The sequence below is a fragment of the Ammospiza caudacuta genome, chromosome 1 (assembly GCF_027887145.1).
Source record: "Ammospiza caudacuta isolate bAmmCau1 chromosome 1, bAmmCau1.pri, whole genome shotgun sequence".
Classification (NCBI taxonomy): domain Eukaryota; kingdom Metazoa; phylum Chordata; class Aves; order Passeriformes; family Passerellidae; genus Ammospiza; species Ammospiza caudacuta.
Genome location: NC_080593.1, coordinates 130,270,025 through 130,285,454, shown reverse-complemented (window position 1 = coordinate 130,285,454; position 15,430 = coordinate 130,270,025). Strand labels below are relative to the sequence as shown.

The 15,430-nt window shown below is 45.3% G+C and overlaps 1 protein-coding gene across 1 annotated transcript; it reads left to right on the top strand.

Annotated features, from left to right (window-relative positions):
- Nucleotides 1-7,292: 7,292 nt before the first annotated feature.
- CTHRC1 (collagen triple helix repeat containing 1) lies at nucleotides 7,293-13,761 on the top strand. Its single transcript, XM_058806973.1, has 4 exons — nucleotides 7,293-7,439; nucleotides 10,414-10,635; nucleotides 12,030-12,246; nucleotides 13,350-13,761. The coding sequence occupies exons 1-4, from the start codon at nucleotides 7,299-7,301 to the stop codon at nucleotides 13,490-13,492; spliced, it is 723 nt and encodes a 240-aa protein (XP_058662956.1). The 5' UTR covers nucleotides 7,293-7,298; the 3' UTR covers nucleotides 13,493-13,761.
- The last annotated feature ends 1,669 nt before the right edge of the window (nucleotides 13,762-15,430 follow it).

Sequence of the window (15,430 nt, the reverse complement as noted above, 5' to 3'; positions counted from 1 at the left end):
TTCTGCTTTGTATACCTAGAAGTGGAGCTCAGAATGTATTTCTGATTTATGTCTATGAAATCCACTTCTGTTTATTAACTGGCTTTTAGTTCCTATTAAAAAGCACTTGAGATTAAAAGTATAATCTTAAAATTATTTAAAAAATTATAATTTAAATTATAATTAAAAACAAGCCAGGACATTTATATCTGAGCTCTTTGTTAATGTTTATTCCCTGCATTTCAAACTTTGATCACTGAAACAAAATATGAAATAAAAGTTTGCTTTCTTTCAAGTTTTTTTAGTTGAAATAAAGTAATGGCCAATGAGCTATTTAAACAAATTACCTTCATTAAACGGGACAGAGCTGGTTTCTTAGCACAGACAGGAGCTGGAGAGGAGAGTAGTTCCTGCTGTTTGGAAGAAAGCACTTTTTGTGGAAGGGCAATGCTAAACAGGCACTCAGTACTGGGTGGAGGTGATCTGGAGGGACGCTGACTTCCCTCACAGAGAGCACTCTCATGGTACAGCAGGATAGTCATGAGAGAACATCAGGTATTTTAAGGAGAAAGGTATTTTAGGACTCATTTTTGCCATACATGGTGAAGAGAAACAACAAGAAGATGTTTTGTTGCCATTGAGTAGGTTTGTCAGAGAGGTGAGGGGGGGATGATTAGACAGGGCCATCAAAGGATTAACGGGAAAAAGGATGTTCCATGTTGGTTGTGTATGAAGGACTAAGAAGAGAATGTGTGTCCCAGTTATCTTCCTGATGTTCTACCTTACCACATGAAATTGGATCACAAGAAATTAATAGTCAATTATTTATCAGTTGAAGGCTTAATCTCTCTGGGAAGCATTCCCTCCAGACCCAAATCCAGTAGCAGGTATCTATCTGGAATGCAGGTAAGTCTTGAATGACTGAAGATGGAGGCTTTGATGAAGCTGAAGCAGTTGAGCACTGGGTTTGATTCACTGGTGTTGCCCACTGGACACAGTCCTGTCTGGGACTTGCTCTCCTCCTGCCAGATTCCTGCAGGCATGGCTGTGATCCAGACTTCCAAGTAAAGTGGATGCACTGCAGGGATAAATAATCTAGACACATGAATCTGTGAAATGTGGAGATGTGGCACTGACAGGTGTGATGTGCCAGTGGGTGGATAAGATGCAAATGTGTTGGGCTGGCTGAAGTCAAGGCTCACCATGCAAGTTAATTTATTTTTCCTAAAACTTTTCCTAACATTTTTCTCAAAATTTTAGTAGGCAAGATTATCCTGAGGAAAACTTAAAGATGCTGACAGCTGTGATGAGGTTCTCTATGGAGAGAAATGGACAGTCACCAAACCTGCAGGAAAAGCCAAGAAAGCACACATGCATACACACACACACGCACACACACACAGACAAAAGGAAAAAAAAAGGAGGAATTTGCCTTTTAAATTAATATTACTTCAACAGCATTTTTAGGGCACACATCCTGAAAGCTGCTCTATTTGACAATGGGAAATGATGGACTCATAAATAAGATCTGTAATCAACCAAGAGGTGCTGTAATTACAGCAAAGTTACAAGGATAGAAGCGAGGAAACCAGCACTACGTTATGCCTCACAAAAGCATAGTTAGATGTGCACCTGCTGTAAAAATATAACTTAAAGAAGGGCTCAAAACCACATTTTTCTTCACAGGAACCTGGCGGGTCTTTTGCTGTTCTGGCCAAATACAATTTCATCTCCACATGAGCCAGGGATTCAGGTGCTTGATCCTTTCCAGTGCCACTGTATCAGTCTCTTGTTGATGCAAGTCAAATATGATTCCTATATTAGCACATAAAACAACTTAAATACAAGAGTTTACCTATTTCAGTATCCTCAGGGCTGAAGGATGACCTCACTGAGCCACTTGTGGTGAACCTCACTGTGCCTGACCCAGCAGCCCCTGTCCATGTATTGCCCTTTCAGTGACAGTGGGTCGTGAGTGAGCACATGCTGGAGGTGGTGCCCAGAAGCTCCACAGCCCTGCCTGCCTCAAGCCATGGCACTTTTTCACTGAGGTCAGTGTGGGCATGGGGAGCCAGGTGACAGGAATGCCACAGGTTCAAGATCCACCACTACATCCAAGAAGCAGAGCTGCAGTGATCACGTGTGCTCCCCTCTGTCATTGTTGTCTGGCTCTGCTCATCTGTCTCTCTTCTGAGTTTTGTGCAAATGGGCCAAATTTTGTTTGTTTCTTTGACCAAATCTTTCATGTACTTCTGTGCATTTTGTGTGTGCCTGTTATGGTGGCTGTAGACCTCTGGTTTCTGTAAGCCACCTTGAAGGGCTGCAGAGCCCTGCCTCAGCCCTGCTCATAGCTTGCTTATCCTGAGGAACTTCTTTTCAAAGGTTTTACTGGACACAAATAAAATAAAACCTTCAAAGTTAAAGTCTATTCCTTTAATTTCAGGATTATCACTAATTCGAGCTACTACCTTCCAAAACTGGAAGAACAAACTTCTGGCAGTGCATTTGATGAATGGTGTAGAAAAATGCAGATTGTGCCCTTCATTTGAAGAAGCCTTCTTGTCTGAATGGAGCACTGTATTTCACATCCTAATAACCTTTTATTAGCACAGGATTTAAGGAAAGTTAGCTTTTCAGTTCTGTGTAAGCCTTTCTATTCATTGAGGTTTCATGAGGTAGCCAAGTGATTTTTCTACCACTGGCTGATTCCCAGCCGCTCTAATGAGCAAATGTTCCTCCTGAGACTCAGCTCTCCCCTTGCACGTGATGATTCACTGGACACCCAGTGAATTTAATTTTACCATCCTACAAGTCCTTGAACAACCCAACCCAAGTGGACCTGCTGCAGCCAGATGTGCTCCTGATGTCCCTGCAGACCCAAATGTTTTCGTGACTGCAGCTGGGATTGTGCCAGCTGCTCTGGGGAGCAGCCTTGCAGAGGCACAGACCAGACCCCTTCAGGGTCTGAAATTTGCAACCAGCAGCTAATGGAAACAGTATGGGCTTTTCATCATAAAGTTTGCACTATGGAAACATCTGGATGTCCTGATTTATCCTTTATCAGTGAGGCAGACAGTTCTCCCAAATAGTTTTATTAAAGTTTATCTCTCTCTGACTGTTTGTGAATAGTGTTTAGTTTACAATATTCAGTGCCTCCATTATTACTGTAGAAACACAGCTACAAGCAAATGCAACTATAAATCAACTGATGACTTGGACAGAAAAAACCAGATCTGCCTAGAACCCCAGCCGGCAATGGAAGGAACTGTTTCCATAAGTTGTCACTGGTATCTGACCTATGTCCTGGTCTTGACTTGTCAGAGACAATGTTAAATATTTCTCCCCATAGAAAACATAATTAATATGAATAACAAAAAGTGTTGATTCTCTCATGTTTTTTATTGTGTAAAAATACATTTCCTATAGTAACATTAAAACTGCCATGTGCTTATTCAGAAAAAAAGAATTAACATTTACCATCATGATTTTTTTTCCCTCACACTCAAAAAATGCTGTCCTCATGTATGTGAACACAGGAATTCTCTTCTGCAGACAAGCCTCTGAAGTGGGAGCACATGCCCCAAATATATTTTAAGATTCAAATGTTAATATGTGTACCTGCAAAGCACTGCTGGGGCTATAATGCTTTTATCATTTATGCAGAAGCTACTGGAACTTTTTTTTAAATAGGTCTATCTGTGCTAGAAAAGTAAAAAAATAAAGAGAGATGTTTTGGATTTTTTAAAAAATCTTACTCATGCTATATCAATCATATATTTAAATTAAGAGGTGTTAGAAAGGACTAAGGCCACAATCCTATTGGTTTTTATGCAGTTCCAAAGGCTTCTTTGGTGGAAGTTGGAATCAATTTCTTAAATCTGTAATAAATTACATGAGAGATCTTACTTTGGTTTTCTTCCACAGCAGTACAGACAGCTCTTTGTCTCCTTGATCAGACAGGCAGCCTGCAAAGAGCCATTTGAAAAATTCAACAGTTTTCCCTGATCTCAGCCTTTTACACCAACTTACAACTCACCCTAAAATGCCAGTATTAAAGTGAACAAGATCTAAAAGGATGAACTCCACAGTTAAAAGCACCAAAGACAGGTTGGCAAGGATGCTGAGTGTTACCCAGGGTATGACAACAGAGTGATGCAGAGATCAGGCTGCCAGCCAAAGTCAAAATCCCCAGACATCCTCAGAACAGGGAAATGTATGAAGCAATAAGAGTTAAAGGAAGATGAAAAGTCCAAGTCTTGGCACTTACCTTAATGGGCCTCTTTTGTCTCAGGATCCTCAGCCTTGAACTTTCTGTAATGTTTATGAACACCTAAGTCTGGTGCTCCTGGTTCCCTGCAGTTATTTCACACTGTAAAGACTGAGGACTGAATAACAACTACATTGAATAACAAATACTTACTGCTTGAAGTCAAACCAGTGTGCTAACAAACAGGATCCATAAACTGGAATAGTTTGGACAGGAAAGGCAGAGAGACCCAGTGACCCCATGGGCAGTCCCTTGAATTTAAATATGTTAGAGCTGAGGCGAATGGAAACACATGTGTGTATGGGAACATCCTTCTCTCCAGACTTGTGTGTCTGGATTTTTGGGATGCTGAGAGGCTGCGTGAGGGGGAAAGCAGCTCAAGCTGCAGCTGAGAGACTGCACTCCTGGCATCAGCCTCATCTATGAGCTTCTGTGGTGCAAGATGCATTGACTGTGCCACAGTGACCTTGTGTGAGCCTGCCCAGGCTGTGCAGGAGTAGACTGGCCATCTGGGAGATTTTAGTGACATCAATAACAACTCCTAATATGTTCTGATATGTTTGTGGGGCCATATATAAAAGATAAAGCCTGTATCATATGGCAGGATGGATAAAATGAAAGAATCCCTAGTTGATGTAATATGGATCATGGTCAGAGGATGCTCAGGCAAGTCCTTGGATCATGGTCAGAGGATGCTCAGGCAAGTTTATTATCACTCGTTTGAGCTATGAGAAATAGTTAAGGCAAAGTAGATCAGTAGTTCTGATTCAATTTGAGTATCTCACCAGCATTTGGCAGTGGTGTGTGCCCTCAGAAGCATTTAAATATATCAGAAGACCACAAAACATAAGCCTAACAGATGGCAAGGCTTGCTTGGGCTGAAGAAGGCTAAGGAGGATGTTGACATTGCTGTTTTCCGGATGGAAATGCACACTGCAAGTCAAGCAAGGGCTAGGAGCTGCACAATGCTCTCACCAGAGCTCAAAGCAGATGTCCCACTGCTGTTTGCTGAGACCTTCTCTTACAGTGCTCCTCAGTTTGCTTCCTCTGGCAAAGCCATTTGGAATTTCAAAGCTTCTAAACCACACTCAAACATATGGTGGGCAAACCCAGGTGGGGAAACAATTGTGAACATCCATGGAAATTTTATTCTCTAAAACCCTGAGTGATTGCCTGGGAAGGCGTGCAGTGCTGCTGCACTGTGTACTTCAGCTGCTGCACCTTGCCTGAGGAAATTAATTCTGTAGTGCAGAAGTCTGGCACCCTGTGAAGGGACACACCTTAGCAACAGCCTGTGTTGATGCTGAGGATCCCCAGCCCGCAGTAAGGACGCTTGTGTGGACATGCAGGTGACACAGAAATCAAACATCACCGCCCTCACAGCACTGCCATCAGCCCAGAGGCAGCACCGAGCCATTGCTCAATGAAGCCTCTGCCTGTGTTTGTGGATGCTGACTGAGGCTGTCACCAAAGCAATTGTTACAATTAAGGATTTACATCATTCCATAAAATTTCCCAGCTGGTTCAGGGAACCATTGTGATTTACCAGCTGTTTTTTTGAAGTTGGCAGGATGTAATGCTGCTCTTCTTCACAAGGTAGGAGCCCTCACCTCAGCAGTGTGGCTGACGTCAGTCCCAGCCCTCAGGACAGCGTGTGACGGGGTTGGTGACAGCACTGGGACTGACCTGTGCTGCAGCTCTCCCTTCACTGCTATTGTTCCACCAGCACAGACAGGGAAAGGGGAGAAGTGGCTTAAGTGAAGAGCCACATGAAGGGGTTCAGTCCACACAAAAATGTGGTTCCATGCAGCCTGTTTGAATGACTCAACTTCTTGTAGAGAATAGCTGCAGCATTCTTTCCTGCAGGAGAAATGTGTGGTTTTGTTAAATACTTCAGAAAAAAAGAGTTGAAGCTTATCTCCCCCTTCTGGAAACTCTACCTCTACAAATACAGCAAAGTTTGCAGTATACAGGAGCTACCTCAAACATTTGTTGTTTCTATTTTGAATTCTTGAGGACATATCACATCCTTTCTTTTACAGTGCTTTCAATCCGAGAATGATGAAAAGCAATGTATGATTTGGAATTAAAGCAGTATGGGATGGTTTACACTGGGTAGCCGAAAACTTTCCCTTTGTTACTGAATTGCCAATGTTCAGTCTGGCAATACCAAGTTTTTCGAAAAAGCCCCAAATCCTTTATTGTTCAGAAGGATTTTGCGTCCTTACCTTGGGTTCTGTTACAGTGAAATCTGTGACTGATGCCCGGCTGATACTTTATCACAGTTTCTCCTCGCGGTGCATCAGCATCCCGCTGTGGCGTTAGGCGGTGTCTTGCAGACACAGCTCCTTCATCGGACAGGAGCTACCGAGCGCCGGGCAAACACCTGAAGGCGTGGAAGGGAACTGCCTGGGGCTGCGGGAGAGCCGGGGGGAGAGCCGGGGGCAGAGCCGGGGGGAGAGCCGGGGGGAGAGCCGGGAGGGCTCCGGGAGCGCCGGGCATGGCCCCGCGGCGCTGCCGCGGCTCGGCTCGGCTCGGCTCGGCTCGGCTCGGCTCGGCTCGGCTCGGTTCGACTCGGCTCGGTTCGGTTCGGTTCGACTCGGCGCGGCTCGGCTCGACTCGGCTCGGTTCGGTTCGACTCGGCTCGGCTCGGCTCGGCTCGGCTCGGCTCGGTTCGGTTCGACTCGGCTCGGCGCGGCTCGGCTCAGTTCGGCTCGGCGCGGCTCGGCTCAGGTCGGCTCGGCTCGGCTTGGCTCGGCTCGGCGCGGCGCGGCGCGGCCCGGGGAAGGCTCGGCGGGGCCGGGGGCTCCGGCGCGGCCCGGGGAAGGCTCGGCGGGGCCGGCCCGAGGGGCGGGAGGCCCCGGCCCCGTGCCAATGGCTGAGGGGGGTGGCTCTGCCGGGCCGTCTCGCCCGGTTACGGGATGGAAATTCCCGGCCTCCCCGGGGAGGGGGCTCGGGCTGCGCGCTCTGAAAGGCTCATTTATCGCCGCGCTGCCGCCCGGAGCTGGGAGCCGGGCTCTGCCGCGCCGCCCCGCGCATCCCGCCCCGCACGATGCCCCGCGGCCCGGCCGCCGCCGCCGCCCCGCTGCTGCTGCTGCTGGCGCTGCTGCTGGCCGCGGCCCCGCCGCACGGCGGCTCCGAGAGCCCCCGGGGCAAGCAGAAGGCGCTCCGCCAGCGGGAGGTGGTGGACGTGGTGAGAGCGGCGGGCCGGGGAGCGGGAGCGGGGCGGGCGGGGGGCGGCTGGAGGAGCCACGCAGTCGCTTTGTTATTGCAAAGATACCAAAAAGGCGATAGATCAGAGGCTTTGGAAAAGCCTGGCGGCCGCTCCAGACAAGACAGCGCCGGTCCCGCGCCGCTGGGCATCTCTCGGTTCAGTTAATCGAGCCCTTGTTGCGCTGAATCAGGAAAACGCGGAGGAGGCGCTGATGGGCATTGACACAAACCGCGGGGTCTCGGCGGCCCGGTGTGTGTGTGAGCGCTGCCCCACCGGGCCCGGGCCTGGCGCCGGCCGAGCCCGCACTCCCCGCCGTGCCCGGTGCCGGGGCTGGCGCTGCGCTCCGCGCACTGCAGGGCCAGCGCCGGAACCTTACAATCAAACATCAGCAGTGAATGCTGCTTAGCTCCTTCCAACGTAAGCGCTTAACTGCTGCTTAGCTCCTAAAATGCTAGTGGATAAATAGTAATGAGAAAAACTATCTGCATGCTCTGAAACTGTCTACATGCTCACCGAGCACACTTTCCATCGGAGTGGCATTGAATGCATTATTTCCTTGGGCGGCAGGGACTGCACACCATTGTTTGAATTCCACTGCTACTAGAAACCTGAATGCATTGGGACTATCCCATCTCAGGGATAGATGACAGGAGGGAAATTTTCCAGTCCTTGGAATGTAGAAAGCAGATGTGAAGGTATTTCTGTGAGTTGCTGTACTGCCGTTTCCCCTTCTATAGAAAATCAGTGGTATGACCATTTCTTCCATGATCTCCAGAGAGATCCCTGAAAGGATGTGCTGGAAGCACCACTGCTAGCAAAGCTCCTTCCCTTCCACACCACTTCATTATCTTTTCACTTTTATTGTGGAAATTGAATTGCATTGAGAATAAGGAGTCTGAACGCATGGACGAGTTAACATTTTCTGAGCCGTGTTTCAGGATCCCTCAGTGCTTTGAAATTGCTCAGTGCTTTTTGGGTGCAGCAGAGTGAGCAGCAAAGTGTGGGTAAATCAGTGGCAGCTGACTCATGCACAGCCCAGCTGTACAGATGCTTCAGCAGAAGCCCTGCCAGGGCAGAGTGGAGGCAGGACTGAGGGGGGATCCTGCCTTCAGTGGATGTTTAATGTATGTTTTATGCATTTCCAGCTTAAGAAAACATGAAAAAGACTTGACTTGGCAAGACACAATTTTAGTTGGAGTAGACCCCAAAGCCCAGGTGATTCTTGTGCTCCCATTTATTTTTTGGGATGTGCCATGGCTGAGGTGCTCTCCCTGTCTGGCTGTGGGTGGCAGCTCCTGTGTGGGGACAGGCCAGCCCTTCCTGGTGGCTCTGGGGATGGGGGCAGTCGGCCACAGCTTTGGCCTGACCCAGCTCTTGCCTATTTCCACATGCAGGATTTCTGTGGTGAGGAACCACATGCGAAAGCCAGAGCCAGTCACTGTTACAAACAGAGTCCAGTGGGAAAGCAACAGCAAAACCAGATCACTGTTGCTGTGTGACATAGAAATGTCCTTGCATTGTTCTGCTGGGCTGGTGCTTTGCCAACCAACCCTTTCTCAGTGAACTTTTCTGAAGCATGGTTTTCTTCGTGAAAATATTCCAATATTTCCACTGCCTTTAGCCAGCAGGGTTTTCTTTGGTGAAGGTAGTAAGGGAAAGCTAGCAACCATTAGTCATACCCTCATCTGACTTCTTACTAGACCTCTCCATGTAGTCACTGATTTTACTTTTGGTGTGGCTCCAGCTAAGCCTGTGATGGCTCTGCTGGTTTTTGCACCAGAGCCTGTGAAAAGGCACAACCTCAGTGAAGAAAATTCACCAATTTGACAAAGGAAAGAGGGCAGAGGCAGTTTACAGCTTACAGTTTAGTTTACAGCTCCTGCAGGGCAGACAGGGGCATGGCTGGCATGAGGGGGAATAGCTGCAGCACAGTTTCTTTTTGAAACAGACGGCCATTAGGTGGTTTAAACTAGATGAAGACAAATAAATATGAGAAAGTGGAAGAGCAGAATACAGCTATCTGTGAAGATTTGGGATGAAGACTGGGAGGAAGCAGTCAGCACCAGAGAGGACAGAGCACATGAAGTAAAAGCCCTGGCCAGCCCCTGCAGGTTCCTGCTCAGCATTCCCATGCCCAGTGCTCCTCTCACATCCCAGCCCTTAGGCTGCTGTGGGAGGGAGCTCTGGGCTTCACAAACCTACTCTCCAAGGTGGGCAGAAGGTGAGAAGGTGATGTGTGTTAACATGGAGTTTGGGAGGGCAACATTTGACCTTTCCTAATGCTGTGATGTTAGGAAGGATGTGAGTGTGCCCTCCTCCCATGTCTGCTTTCCCGCTGTTACAAGCAGGCTTCCTGAGTTCAGCTTTATTCCAGGATGCAGCTTCCCACATTCATATCACCATCCATTTGTGTGCATATTGGAGTCTGAACTGTGGGGCTTGATTACCACCATGTGGTTGTCACCTCTCACCAGAGGAGCAGTGACAGAAGAAAAGTGGCATTAACCTTTGCTCTCTATGAAATAGAAAATTTTCTTAGGAAAAAAAAAAACATACTAAACATGTATTAGCATAGACAATTATACAAGTAATGGTGGGTTAGGAAAAAGTAACTATTAACATGTGACTTCTTTTTTTTGTTTCTGTTTTGACTCTGGTGAAATTTTCCAACAGGTTTTAATTCTTGGACTAGATAATTTTTTAATGCTAGGATTTATGCATCATTAAAAAAAGGTGCATCCTATTTTACAGCAAATTCTGCTGGCACTGCTTATCTTTGAAAATTTATTCTTCCTTTGTTTTTTCTACTTCAGTGGAACCATTTTCTGGGAGATGCAGAAATAGCCCATTGTGGTACAGCAGGGGGGTGTGCTTTGTTGTTATTCACTTGTGTTTGACTTGGTTAGCCTCGGAATTGAGGGGTGGGAGCAGCAAGATCTGTTCTCTCTTCCAGTATAATGGCATGTGCTTGCAAGGCCCCAGCGGCGTTCCCGGCCGGGATGGAAACCCGGGAGCCAACGGGATCCCTGGGACACCCGGGATCCCGGGAAGGGACGGGCTGAAGGGGGAGAAGGGCGAGTGCATGCGGGAGAGCATCGAGGAGTCCTGGACGCCCAACTTCAAGCAGTGCTCGTGGAGCGCGCTGAACTACGGCATCGACCTGGGCAAGATCGCGGTAAGCGGCGCCGCACCGGGGCTGCACAGCTCCAGCCTCACACATTTCCTGCTTTCCTGCATGCAAGGGTGAACTTCTCAAAGGCTTAGCTACTTTGGATTGCTCTCAGCTGTGTTTCAGCTCTGTGCCTCTTTCATTCCTGGAATAGGGTTTTGGAAGAATTTTGTGGCTGGTGTAAGAGTATGTTCAGTAGACCAGATCTGTCACTGTAAGGCTGAAAGTCACAGTACCAAAAAAGCACCTCTCTAGCTTGCCCAAAACAGGGCAAGGTTTTCACCATTTCAATCCTAAGAAGGGATGAACATCTTTAATCTGTTATTTGTACCCGTCTTTATAACTCTTGCTTCATAGTGGTTACTCACTGAAACTCAGTTGTAGTTGCAGGATGCTTCTGCAAAGGATCAGCATTGCTCAGGAGCAGAGTTGCCTGTGTCACCCAGACTGACACAAACACTCTGTCCTCACTGCAGCCCTGGGTGTAAAACTTTTAGAAAAAATCCCTGCTCAATCCCAGCTATGAAGCAAAGCCCAGAGTGATTATAGCAGTTTAACTGCTGTGCTGTGGCTAGAGAGAGAATCAAATTTTTCAGTAGACTTTTCTTACTTGCAGAACTGTCCCTAACTTTTTACTTATTTCTTTTTTTCCCCCCCCCTTTTTTTTCTTTTTTTCCTTTTTGGTCTTTTTTTTTTTTTTTCCCTTTTTTTTTTTTTTTTGGTATTTTTTGTCTTTTTCTTTTTTTTCTTTCTTTTTCTTTCTTTTTCTTTCTTTTTCCTTTTTCTGTCTTTTTTTTTTTTTTTTTTTTTTTCCCTGTGAAATCCAGCATGTTGAAGACAGGCTAACAACCACTTAAAAAACTGAAAGTGCTTATTTTTCAGTTGTGGAGCTTTTGCTGGGTATAAACTGCTCAGAAGTCTTGTGATAATCGTTAAGCCCAGGATTTCTGTTAGCAGAGACAGAAACTGTGCTTTCTTGTCATGCAAGGACTTGGGGGTTGGACTAGATAATCTTCAGAGGTCCCTTCCAATCCTTATGATTGTGTGATCCTGTGGCTTGAGTGCAGCTTTCAGAGAGCTTATATCTTTTTACATAAATCCCAGAAGGTGACTAGGCTAGCAACTTAACAGCAGGACTTATCTAAATAAAGTTAAGAATTTCCATAATCCGTTTTCTCCTTTACCATCTATGAGGTGCTGTTCTGATTTGCATCTTTGCACCACAAGGGATTTCCCAGGCTGTAATTTTATTTTTTTTTTTCCCAGAGGGGCCTAAAGAGAATAGCCAAAACATTTTGAAATAAATGTCTTCCTAAATCTGTGTCCTAAATATAAATATATAGGAAATAAATGGGCTCAACCCCAGGGGTTTGTGCCAGAGCACCTTTGTCTCCTGCCAGGAATGCACGTTCACGAAGATGCGCTCCAACAGCGCCCTGCGCGTGCTCTTCAGCGGCTCGCTGCGGCTCAAGTGCAGGAGCGCCTGCTGCCAGCGCTGGTACTTCACCTTCAACGGGGCAGAGTGTGCTGGCCCACTGCCCATCGAGGCCATAATATACTTGGATCAAGGAAGCCCAGAGCTGAACTCTACCATTAACATACACAGAACTTCCTCGGGTACGTATGCCGGGGGAGCAGAGATGGAGCAGGAGGCAGAAGCAGCAAACACAGAGAGTGGCCAACTCACACTTGTTCTCTTACTGTGCTGTCTCAGAGTTGGGTATTGATAAGTAATAGTATTGTAATTATTTATTAAGTGGTACTTTCTTGCTGTGGTACTTTTCGTGGTACTATATTCTGAGATTTAGAAATGGAAGAGATTTCTGTCCAGACAGGTCTACTGATCTCTGCCACAACATGACTACAGAGACATTCTGTGCTGTATTAACTTATGGAGAAACAGCCTTACTGCCAAGTAGACAGTGTCATCCTGGCTTAAAATACCGGTGTTTGCACATTGTCTGTGCAGAAATGACACTTTCCTCCTGCAATTTCTATTCTGCTTTCAGGAGGGGCGCAAAAGTACCTCCAAAGTGAAATATCTGGGAGCAATTACTCATTTGCTTAGCAGAGGCAAATTAGTGAATTCATTCAACATAAAGGGATGTGATACTAAGAAAAAGGAACATAAATTCTGTGTCCTTTCTCCACTTTTCTCCCTGTTCTGCATGACTGCATGCAATCTAATGTCTAGAGCTGTTATAGGACTTTTTCAGCGTAGGGGTAGAGCTGACTTGTCCTCATTACCCCACCTCCATCTAGTGGTGCTAGTGGGGCATCAGGAATGCAACTCCATGCAGACGCAGTGACAGACGTGTGGAAAAGCTTACAGGGTGGCCATCACCTTTACAGAGCTGAGCTGTAAACCAGGCATGGCTGTGCCCCCACCCCCTCCCATCACTGCTAGAAAGATGTCTGGAAGGGTATGAAGCCATATTCCAGCTCCCAGTGTGTAAATTTGGGTATTTAAGGCAGCAGCTATACCTCCCATTTTGCCATCCTTTCATCCATTCAGCAGCACAGACAGAGGCACTGCATGGCTTTAACTGATGTTGCCACATCTCTACATAAGAGTTTTTATTGCTGAAATTGTTTTAAAATTCTAAAACCTTTTCACCTTTAACTAAAGTTGCTGTTTTTAAGCACTTGAGTCCACCTTCAGTTGAGAAACACAAAGGGATTGTGTCTGCTGAGGTAACCTGACTTTTGTCTTTAACCAGTGGAAGGTCTGTGTGAAGGGATCAACGCTGGCTTGGTGGATATTGCCATCTGGGTGGGGACGTGCTCAGATTATCCACGGGGAGATGCTTCTACTGGATGGAATTCAGTCTCCCGAATCATCATTGAAGAACTGCCAAAATAACTTCCCTCTCTTTTTATAATACCTTTTTTTAAAAATTTTGTACTATTTTTTAAAGAATTTATTTCAATAGAGTTGGACACAAGTACTGGAATGAAAGGCACCAAAGCCTTGCATCTGTAGCCTTTGTCTTGTTTTGTACACAGTAGAGGCTTTTTATAATAATAATTTTAGAATACAAATATCAAAACCAAGTTCATTAACATTTTAAATTTCTTTTTTGATGTAATACCACCACTGTTGTTAGAATTAACCATAACTTTTTGTATCAAATAAATAAGACCTTTTACAAAAAAGAAATCCGGGTTATTTTATTGAACATTAATGTGTTTAAAGTATTTTATATGGTGTTGTGATACACAATTTTTTTAGAAGGCTTTATAGATAAAGTTCAAAGAAAGTAAAATCAGGTGTTGGCTTCAGCCTTCAGAAAACACACATAAAATGCACTCCTGTAAACCTGACTGCAGAATAGGATGCTCTGCTGTTACAGTCTTATCTCAATGAACTCCTGGTGACTTAACTGTGACCCAGACAATGTGGTAAGTGTTAAATACCTCATATTATGAATAACTGAGCAAAACCAGACTACCTAAGCTCTTCTTCCCTCTCTTGCTTCTTGATAGACTGGATTTCAGTGTAATATCTATGACTGGTCTCCATTACTAAGATGCAGACACTAAATAATTTTACAGTTACGACACTTAATTTCATTGCTCCAATAATATAATTCTCCTGGATTTAGCCTTTCAGTTATACAGAATCACTTTGGTGTTAGTTAAAAACTAGATGTATTAAACTGTTTAGAAGATACAGACATAAGACAGGTTGAAATGCATAGGCTTTCCAAAATTGAACTGATAGAGTGAAACAATGATGTCACAGCTGTTTGACAAGTGACAACACCGATCACGCTAACACAGAACATAAGCTTCAGTGTTTTTAGTATTTTCTTCCAAATGCTGCAAGTGGCATATTCAAACATTTTTTAAATTTGTACACATTCTAAAGAGAAACAACAATTATGTTTGTATTACAAAACCAATTTTACATTAACAAAATAAAAAAACTCATGAAAAGCATGTACAACATGCAAAAATCTCCACTCTTCCCAGAAATTAAAAGGAAAAAACCCATTAAATCTGAGATAATGAATTTATTTCAGCTATTTAGAATTAAATCTCATTTTCTTTTCTGAACAAGCTGTACGATTTGCCCCAGGATGGGCAGCCCTTGCCTGTAGCTGTTGTTGCAGATACCAGGGGAGGACACCTGCAGCGAGGGGAGCACTCGGGCTTGCTCAACTGCAAGATGGTGTGTGAGATTTGCTGCAAGCCAGCAAGTTACACAGCTGGTATTTTGTCTCTGAAGAACTGCAATGTTTTCACTGGCTTGGAGGATGGTTTTAAGGTACCTGAACACAAACAAGTTACTATGAGCTGAGCTGTGGTGTGGACTTACAGAACGTCCGCTAACACACAGTGAGTGATTGTGCACATGCTCACAGCCTGCCCCTGCATTTATCCTGAAGCATGGGTAAGCTGTTCTGGCCCAGAGCACATTAATTCAGGCTTGGATTATGTGCACAGCTTTTTCTCTTTTATCATGTTTTCATATGTCTTCACAATATATTCTGGATCCTGGGTGGTAGTTAATTCAGTGCTCCATTAAATTTGTTCTGTGTACCACAAAAGACACAAAGCCCAGTCAGCACCCTCCAAAGGCAGAAGCTGCTGTTTTGTATCTACATTATTTACATGGTAAACTTCCAGTAAATTTATCTTCAGCTAAATATACACAGCACCTTCCGTAATAAAAACCAAAGCCAGCCATGCTGGCCCCAGCCAGATGAGATTATTCTTTCCAATGAGATTATTCTTTCCAATGAGATGATCAACTATATCAGTAGAGGGGATGGGATTGTGGAAGAGAAAGTGTAAA

Coding starts and splice junctions, on each gene's coding strand:
- CTHRC1 (XM_058806973.1), top strand. CDS start 7,299: ATGCCCCGCGGCCCGGCCGCCGCCGCCGCCCCGCTGCTGCTGCTGCTG. Junction 10,636..12,029: donor TCGACCTGGGCAAGATCGCG/GTAAGCGGCGCC, acceptor GTCTCCTGCCAG/GAATGCACGTTCACGAAGAT. Junction 12,247..13,349: donor CATACACAGAACTTCCTCGG/GTACGTATGCCG, acceptor GTCTTTAACCAG/TGGAAGGTCTGTGTGAAGGG.